This window comes from Oryzias latipes, chromosome 20 (assembly GCF_002234675.1).
Source record: "Oryzias latipes chromosome 20, ASM223467v1".
Lineage (NCBI taxonomy): Eukaryota > Metazoa > Chordata > Actinopteri > Beloniformes > Adrianichthyidae > Oryzias > Oryzias latipes.
The window spans coordinates 10,193,972-10,203,961 of NC_019878.2; the positions used below are offsets into that span (position 1 = coordinate 10,193,972).

The 9,990-nt window shown below is 42.9% G+C and overlaps 1 protein-coding gene across 2 annotated transcripts in view; it reads left to right on the forward strand.

Moving 5' to 3' along the window:
* LOC101164014 (double-stranded RNA-specific editase B2) overlaps positions 1 to 7,506 on the forward strand; it is a 230,620-nt gene extending 223,114 nt beyond the window's left edge. For both annotated transcript variants that reach the window (XM_020712719.2, XM_020712721.2), the window contains exons 9-10: positions 5,355 to 5,536; positions 6,345 to 7,506. In XM_020712719.2, coding sequence (XP_020568378.1) covers positions 5,355 to 5,536; positions 6,345 to 6,521 — 359 coding nt within the window. In that variant the 3' untranslated portion in view covers positions 6,522 to 7,506. The remainder of the gene's footprint in view (positions 1 to 5,354; positions 5,537 to 6,344) is intronic.
* The last annotated feature ends 2,484 nt before the right edge of the window (positions 7,507 to 9,990 follow it).

A 9,990-nucleotide genomic window follows, 5' to 3' on the forward strand; every position in this document is an offset into this window, starting at 1 on the left:
CTTTCCAGGCGAGACAAAAGGATTTGGTGGTCAACTGTGTCGAATGCAGCTGCCAGATCGAGCAGAACCAAAACAACATGGTGACCGGCATCCGTTGCTAGAAAAATGTCATTTGAAACCCTCAATAGCGCAGACTCGGTACTGTGACGGGGTTTAAATCCTGACTGAAACACCTCAAGGATGCTGTTCTCCTCTAAAAACGTTGTTAACTGGCAGTACACAATTTTCTCCAAAACCTTCGAAAGGAAGGGGAGCTTAGAAATTGGTCTAAAGTTTGACAAAATGGAGGAGTCCAGGCCAGGCTTTTTAATAAGTGGTGTTACTACTGCATGTTTGAAGCACGAAGGCACACTCCCATGAATTAAACTGCCGTTAATTAAATCGAGAACATAGGGAGCCAGAGTGGGAAACACTTCTTTAAAAAGACGAGGTGGAACTGGATCATTGGGAGATCCTGATGGCTTCATCTGACTAATTAATTTTTCCAAGTAAGACAGACTGACATGCTCAAACCGGTGGAGAACAGTAGAACATGAGGTGGAGACGGAGTGACTGAAAGAGAGGGGGCTAATGAGGGTCCTAATGTTCTTGATTTTATCAATAAAAAAGGTCATAAACATCTCACAAACCTCAGTTGAGTTCTCAAGAGAGACCGATTGTGGAACATTTAAAACAGAGTTAATGGTTTTAAATAAAACCCGAGGATTGTGCTGGTTGCTTGCAATGATGTCTGAAAAATGTTTAGTTTTAGCAGCCTTCATGGTCTTTTGATAAGATCGCCAGCTGCCTCTCAACAACTGGAAGGAAACTTGCAGCCGGTCTTTCTTCCATTTCCGCTCGGCTCTCCTGCACTCTCGCCTGACGGCACGAGTGGTCTCATCTAACCAGGGCTCAGACCTCAACCTGGAGAGCCTTGTTTTTAGTGGAGCTACACTGTCTAAAACAGTTTGACAGGTTGAATACAAGCAGGATGACATGTTCTCAACATCTGAATTGCAGCTCTGATGTTCTGGTAAAATGATGGTAGAGTTAAAAGCTGCAGAGAATTGTGCGGCCGTATGGGAGTTAATAGTGCGACTGCATAAAAAAGGGGCTGGAAATTTAACTGTGTGACATGGCAGCTGTACATTAAACAAAACAGGCATGTGGTCAGAAAACAAAGCATCACAGATTTCAAGGTCGAAAGTTGTTAAGCCATGGGTTAAAATTAAGTCAAGTGTGTGACCATGTTCTTGCGTAGGGGCAGACACAAGTTGAACAAGATTAAAAGAGTTGATAAGATTCAAAAAGTCTCTGGCCGGTGCTTTATCAGGACAGCAGACATGAATATTAAAATCCCCAACTATCAAAATTCTGTCATATTTTGGCATTATTCCAGCCAAGAACACAGCGAAATCATCAATGAAGTCCTTGTTGTATTTTGGCGGCCTGTATATAACAGCACAAAACATTGAGAGAGCAGGGTCTAGTTTAAAGACGCTTGCCTCAAAACTAGAGTAGGTCTTTGTTAAAGTCACCTGTTTACAGTTGTAGCTGGTCCTGTAGACGGTGGCCACACCCCCTCCTCGACCTGACGATCTAGGAGCGCTTAAATATGAGCAATCCGGTGGTAAAAGTTCAGTGAAAGCGCTACTGTCGTCTCCAGAGATCCAAGTTTCAGTTACATAAAGGAAATCCAGTCGATGGGTCACGAAGAAATCCTTTAGGATGAAGGTTTTGTTGGCTAGCGATCTAGCGTTCACGAGCGCCATCCTAGCCGGGATTGGAGTGCCCTTCATTGGCAGAGCGCGAGGAAGCTGCCGCAGGTTGTGGAGGCCTCTCCCCCGCTTGCGGAGGTACGGCAAGGTGGGTCGACGGCCCCGCAGCTCCACGTCCACGCCGACCAGAGAAACCAAACAGGGAGCGACCGGGTCCGTACAACGTACAGCTTTCAGTTTCACCAGTAAACCGCTACGTCTCCCTCGCCGCCTGCGCCGCCATCGCGGAAGCGGAGCACGATACAGGTGAGCTGGTATGCTTGAGAAAAGCGGGGGACAGCGCGATTCTTGCCCGGGGAATTTAAGTTGAAGCGGATTTTGAAACGGGTTTCTGAAGGGGGGACGTAGATTCAGAAGAGTTTGGCGATCGTAGATCAGCAACAAGTTGACATTCGTCACTAAAGTCAGTAAACAAAGCGCAAATACAAACAACACTCGTAGAGACAGAAGGCTAGCCAAGCACACCACGGCGCCATCTTGACCAATCTTACAATCAGGGATTGACTGCCCTGCCGCTTCACCACGGCACCATATGTTATGTGTTACATCTGAACAATGTCAAGACTTACTGTCAATAAAGTTTGATTTGTGTGTGGTGTTTCAATCTACAAAGACTGCTATAAATACACCAACATAAATAACAGCAGTTTACTTGAAAAACTTCCTATCAGCTCATCTGACCAATCGCCTTTCTCTCCCTAACCCTAAAATCTATTGCAATAACTAAAAGAAAGGTTTCTGTTTAAAGTTAGTCTTTTTATATATTGCATAAAAAAGACGTGGAAAAGAACCAGAAAATTCAGTTAGTTATGGAGATTAAAGTGTTTCTTAATTTGATTCAATAAAATGAATATGCTCTCAGCTCATAGTTCCTAAACTCCCACAGAGCAGGATAAAAACATGTTCAAAGAACCAAAATACATTTTCTTGCTTTTTTTAAAAGCTCACACATGGCATACTTTAAAATATGAGTAATGCATCAACAATTTTTTTTTTAGAAAAATGAAATCTCCATTTTTATTTTGATTGATTTGATTTTTAAAACAATTCCTAATCATGTTTTGTCACTGATTGGTCTTGAAGTTTCACCCAGATCATCTTTTGATCTATTGAAAAAAGGTAAGAAAAACATAATTTTTATTATTATTTTGCTGTTTTTAGCTCAAATCAATAAACCTGTGTCGTTTTTTGGATATTGTATTAGCAGAGCGGCAGGAGTTCATGAGAATTGAGTTGTGGAGAAGACCATTTGTGCAATGCAACCCCACCCCCCTCAGTCACTCATAAGTGAGAGCTGTCTGTTTACACTCTCCCACTAGCTTACAGTCCCTCACACCCAACATTAGTGGTGCACTAAAAATGTTGAACTATATTGGGGTTATTGAGCCTGTCCAGTGTATATTTTGGTCTTGATTTACAACGATTTAAATAAAGAAATACAAAGAAATGCAATTTTTAAGCTTAATTTTCTTTCTATATGTCCTCCATCATCAGAAAAATGCCACAAGAACATCTTAAAAACACCAAAAACTGTATTTTCATCAGTGTGGGTCTTTAACCCTTGTGCTATCTTAGATGACCCCACCCTTACATTGACGTGTTCTCCCTACCATGACAAAGGTGGATAAAGGTGGAAAGATTTCATGTAATCCATAGACACCAGTGAAGACCACAAATCATTGAAGAAAAAAGGTTCAGTGCACTGTCTAGGGGGTCTAGATGACCCGACTCCCAATGTTAAAGTGCCTAGGATAGCACAAGGGTTAAAGACCACAAAGAAAGGACATAGGTGCTAAACCTGCTGTTAGACAGGTGTGGCAGCATTGTTAGTGACTGCTGAGACGCTCATTCATGAGGATGTAACCCCTGTGCTATCCTAGGCACTTTAACATTGGGAGTTGGGTCATTTAGACCCACTAGACAGTGCTCTGAACCTTTTTTCTTCAATGATTTGTGATCTTCACTGGTGTCCATGGATTACATGAAATCTTTCCACCTTTATCCACCTTTGTCATGGTAGGGAAAACACGTCAATGTAAGGGTGGGGTCATAGGATAGCACAAGGGTTAAAGGCTCTGTTATAAGAACTCAAAGAGATTTTTTTGTTGTGTGTGTGGTAAACAAATCAGGTAAGAGTGTATGCACTGATCCCAACCTCCATGATGCACATAATGAAATATTATTTAAAATGAAGAGTTTCAGCCACACATGAATAAACTTTTTAAACACGTTATATGTTTTTATAACACACGATCGTAGAGAAAACTTTGCACATTCAAATCAATAGCACCAAATTTTACTGCGAGTTCTTGTTACATCATAAAATGTTGGGTTTTGTTTCACTGTGGATTCACCCTGTGGTCTAACCCAAAGACTATTTTCATCTGAACATGTCAGTATCAGTTCACTCCCAAGTTTAGTCCTGAATTAAATAATGTAAATTAAGACGACGGTATCTAGGAGAAAAGAAAATAACCCAGTGTGCAAATTCTGAAAGGTGCAAATCAAAGTCCCACTACAATTATTCCTTGATTTATTGTAAAAGCTTCCCAGTGGACTGTTTAAACAAAAAAAATGTAATTTTTAGACAAAGCAACCCTATCCCCACTTCACGACACCCATAACTGAGAGCTCTCTGTTTACACGCGCTACCTCTAGCTTCTCCAGCCAGCTTACAGTCCCTCACAACCCCGACCTAACACTAGCGGTGCAACAAAAGTAAGAGTAATATTGGAGCTGTCCAGCTGTACAGTTTTGATCCAGATTCCAGTTCATACGAGGAAAACAAAGACGTTCATGGATCTATTTGTCTACAAGTGGATGGATCAGAATGGAGCAGAGCAGGGAGCTTATGGTCCACCCAATGTATTGTCTGCATCACAAATAAGCTCTTTCTGAAACAACATTTTACTGTCTGCTCCTTGATTCACAACGATTTGAATAAACAAATAATGGAGTGGGTTTTCAATATATGATAGAAGACAGCTTAGTTTATTTATTTTATTTTACGTTTCCTACTTGTCTCATATAGTCCTTCCAGGCCAGATTGCTTACAATAGTAATTTTACAAAACATCGCTTCCAAACAATCGTCAGTTTTGACTGTTTTCTTAAGATTTGGTCTACTCTAAATATTACAGTGTGAAAGCAACCCAAAGTGCAATTAAGGTTACAAAGGGGGCAGAATTTGTCTCCTAATTATCCCAACATGAGCTGAGGGGGCAGCAAGAGTAAAAGAAAGAGAAACATATTTCTCGTCTTTTTTTTGGGCTGTTTTTGCTCCTTTTTACCACTTCCTGTTTGCTTTTCAGCTTTCAGTTGTGGACAGCAGGCAGTCCTGGTACAAATATAGATTTTCTGAACTTTAGTGTTGTTTTACCAACATCCTTACTCAGTAAAAAAATATGTATATTATGTATTAAAAAACATATTTGCAACTTTGCTTCCAAATCTTTGCACAGACCTCAAGACGAGAGTGCAAAGAGGCCGAAAGAAAAAAAAACACAAAAATTCACTCACGGGTGCAGTTTGAAGTGATAAAAATGAATGCATCACCCGCCGGCAGGCCTCTGAAAGGGACTGTCTTTCCTGGCTGCAGGACTGAGCAGTGCAGAGTACCAGCAGCCGGGAAAGGCCGCCTGCGTCAGCGTGAACTGGACTGTGGGTGACGTGCAGCTGGAGGTGGTCAACACAGTGACGGGTCGGAGGCGAGACTCGGGGGCGCCTTCCCGCCTCTGCAAACACGCCCTGTTCACTCGCTGGAGTCGGCTGTACCGCAAGGTGAGGGCAAATCCTCAGCTCTTTGTTAAACTTTTTTTTTTTTAAAAGCAGATTCAAAACTAAAAAATATTTAATGCTGGCAAGGTTTTACAGTTCCAATCTTGACTTATCTCACTCCACAGGCTTTTCTACGCAGTCTGACTTTAGTTTAGAAGAAATACATTTACTGTGGAACAGCACTAAACCTTGGATAAAGAAAAAGGCTTCCTCTTTTTTAGTCTGTTATAAAAATGTAAAATTTTTGTTCTTCAAAGAAGAAAAAAGATTAAAAACTTACAAATATTTTACAGCTCCAAAAGCATCACCAGCCTTAAAAGAAAAGAAAAAAGGATTTCCTGTCGCCATAGCAACATCCGGTTCTCATCAGAACTCGGCCTGATCCTCACCTGCTCCACCTTCACTCCAAAATTTTATGCACCAGACGCCAAATGGCAGCTGTTAAGGCGTAATGACTATGAAACCATAATTATTTGGAAAAGTCCTGGAGTAAGCGCCCCCCCACCTCCACCCTAAGTGCTCCCATCACACTACAGATGAGCGCCACGCTACAGCAGGCGTACTAATCTCTAAAAGAAACTTCAGCTCTCCACCGATCTCCATTGTTTCCCCTATCAACGGCGGGAACGCACAAGGAGGCGCAGAGAAAGTGCAATTGCTTGTGAAATTTAAATGTGGAGATTACACAGCTGTTGGGGCCCTCCCCCCATCCCTCTCCCCATCCCTCTGCCGACCCCACCCAAATGCTTCCGTGCCGCCTCATGTCCTCTCGCCTGCTCCTCTCTGACGCCCTCTCCTCCTTTTTTTCCAGTTGGGGATCCACGCGTCCGGATCTGCGGACGGTCAGCTCATGTACTACGAGGCCAAGATGGCGGCGCGCCCCTACCAGACAGCCAAGCAGCAGTGGTTCAGGTCCCTGCAGGAAACGGGCCTTGGTACCTGGGTCAAAAAGCCCCCAGAGCAGGAGCACTTCCTGTTGTCCATCTGAGTTGGGGGGGCGTGTTTGTGTGTGCGAGCTGGCGTTTGTGTGACCTTTAGTTTTTATTTCAAGGGGGTAAGATGCCACATTTTCAGCATGTCAGGCTCAAATGGGACAAAAAGCACCGGGAGGGGGGGTGGGACTCTTTTCTCCGGCTGTGCTTTGAGCTCACATGCACCCCTTCTTCGCCTGTCAAGGAAGGGTGGGGTAACCTTGAGCGGAATGAAAGGCAGCCGCTATCTTGTCATCAGCTATTTCCGGGCCCCAAAGCTCCCGCTGAGGAGCAGAGCCACAGGAGAAAGACAGCGAGACAGACGGAGACGGAGGGAAAGAAGGGAAAGAAGAAAAAAAAAAGGGGGGCCCACGTCCAATTACCGGCCCTGTCAGGGTGACGGCTGATGGAAAAGGAGCAAGGAGGAGGACAGACGGCAGCTTCTTTTTCCATTTCTATCTTTGTCCTTCTCCTAACTCACCCTTTTACTCCGGCGCTTGTCCCCTTTTGTCCCCCTCTTCTCCCCACACCTGAAATAAGTGAATCCACGACAAAAAGAGTTTCTCAGGAGACGCTACTCGTCACCAATGAGAGACTCCTTCCAGGGCCGCGAACCCACGCGGCCTCCCCACTCCGAGAAAACTTTCAACAGAACACGTGACCGTGTAAATTCGTACGTTGGGAGTATTTCGTCGTCGGACTCCTCCATCTGTTTCACTGTGTGACGTCCTGATGCAGCTCAGTGTTTGTATTCATCACCTTTATGAGCGTGCTCCTGTTACCGCCTGGAGACCACCGCCAGCAGCTGAGAGGAAAATATTAGAAGTTAGAGCGACATCTGGTGGTGTCACAGTTGATCTGCAACCGTGTGCTCCGGAGGTTTGACAGCAGCAGGTTTGATCCAGGTGTGACTTTCATTCCATTTCTCCATCACTAGAGAGTTTTTTTTTTTTTTTTTGGTAAGTTTTGTGTCTTTTATTAATAAAGTAAAACCCAACTGTGGCTCTGTGTGTTTTTTCCTTGACAAAAATAATTAATCAATTTTACATCATATTAGAAGAGAAATAGAGATGCTGATTTTGGCTAATGTTTCTTTTAACCCTTGTGCTATCTTAGGCACTTTACCGTTGGGAGTTGGGTCATCAAGACCCACTAGACAGTGCTCTGAACCTTTTTTCTTCAATGATTTGTGGTCTTCACTGGTGTCCATGGATTACATGAAATCTTTCCACCTTTATCCACCTTTGTCATGGTAGGGAGAACACGTCAATGTAAGGGTGGGGTCATCTAAGATAGCACAAGGGTTAACTTCAACAAAACACATCACAGGTTGAAGGATGTGAAGAAGGATTATTGATCAGTGTTTCAGAATGTAAAGGCGGCTGTAATCATAGCAGACGGATCAGAAACTACAGGATTTTTTGTTTATTTAAAGTGTCTGCAAATGTAAAAAGGTGGAGAGAGCTGGTATAGCTGATAAAAAGGTTCATGAGTAAAAAGCACAGCAGACACACTTGTGCGTTTCTCCAGATGAACACTAAGGAACCTGATTAGCTGGAATAGACTCCAGTAGAAACAGGCCAATCTAAAAGAGGGGTGGGGGGGTCCTTGAAAACACGGAGAACTCCCTACTTTGACCTTCAGACCATGGTTAACATATTGTGTTGAATTTGATATTAATATCTGACTAGGTTAAAAAAAAGAAGAAAAAAAACCTCCTGACAGGTTTTGGTTTCTAATTTGCTCCGATGTGGAGGTTTCTCCACTATCTAGCTCTTTCTGCGCTGTCATGATCACCTGTCAGCGTGATAATGTGCCGGCCCTCAGAAGCATCCCTATACGATTATTACAGGACCCCCCCCCCCTCGCTCCACGCTCTCTGCAGGGCCTCCCCAGGGAAATCCACAAGGAAATGGCTCGGCTGTGGCAGGTGTCAAACAGAGCAGGCACCAAATTAGCCTGGAGGAGGAATGAGGTGAGGAGGAGGAGGAGGAAGAGGAGGCGTTCTCCGTAACAACCCTCCCCAATCCCTCCAGCCAAGGCATAAACACCATAATTGACAATTTGCTCCAGCTGCTGGTCATAGTCGGACAGCTTTAATCTAATGGAGAAGGACAGAGAGACGCTCGGCGGGATCCTGTGCCCCGCAGGTTCATGCTGTCTGTCAGAGGAAACCCAACACTGTCACCACGGCCTGTGAGGTCACACCACCACTCTGCACGGTCCTCACCATTGACTGTACAGTAGAATTGGAATGAGTGACCCCGCCCCCCTGGCGTTCTAAGCCAGGAGTACCTACTGGTTCCAAGAAGCCAAAGTCCCATAGACTTCTATACAGAAATAAACAGATATTACTCAGTCGTTCTATTGGTCAGAATAACCTTTCTTGCTCTGATAACATTTTTAGCACGTTTCTTGATAAACCTCTTTTTTTCCAGTAGTGAACGTCATAAGTTATCAACGGACCAATCAGATGCCTCAGTAACAGTAGGTGGTCTCACATTGAGCAAACGCTTGACAGATTCTTCAGAGTCCACTTTCAAATGGTAGGGGTGTGGCCTTCCAACAAGCTCACTCCTGATAGGCGAGAGTGGTTGTCATAGAAATCTGGACAGCTTTAACCAATCACCACTTTTTGTGGATATCATAGAATTCTTTTTCCACCTCCTTACCCTTTTATGTTTTTAAAAAGGAGATGCAATATGTCAGACTGACTTTTCCTGAACAAATTTCCCAAGATAAGGCTACAGTTATTTTATTTTGCAAAATTTTGCAGATTCTCTTTTTTCAAATTTGTTTTAGGTGACCCATAAGGTATTAAAATGTCTGCCTTTGCAGCTGATCATTTTTTAAAAAAGTCCGTCTTTGAGTTAAAACAAATGACCAGCTGTTGCTTCAGAGGGATTTTAACGTTTCCTTTTTCCGTTTTCTTTAATGCATATATTTTTCATTTGTTTAGGGTCCACACAACCTCAAAAACCGTTTCCCTTATAATGAAAGCAATGAAAAAAGATTATTTTTGTGTGATTCTGCAACAGACCTGTTAAAGATGGAACAACAGTAGTTGGGATAGGCTCCAGCAACCTGATGACCGCAAAAGAGAGTAAGAAGGTTTGGAAAATAGACAGATGGATGATTAAAGATTATTTGTGCATTTTTACTTTAAACTGAAAAAACAGAAATCCATGGGAATCTATGGAAGTACGAGGATACTTGTTTTGATAGGTTCAAATATTCCCAGACGTCATGAAAACGGGAAGAACTAGATTCTGGATTGAGAAAGTGTCATTGGATAAAACCTCCATCTACAGTCAGGAACATAAATATTTGGACAGAGACACATTCTTTCTAATTTAATTTCTGGACATTACAACAGTGAATTTTAAATAAAAAAACTCAGATGCCATTGAAGTGCAGACTTTTAGTTTTTATTCCATGGGTTGAACAAAAAGATTGCATTAAAATGTGAAAAACTAAAGCATTTTT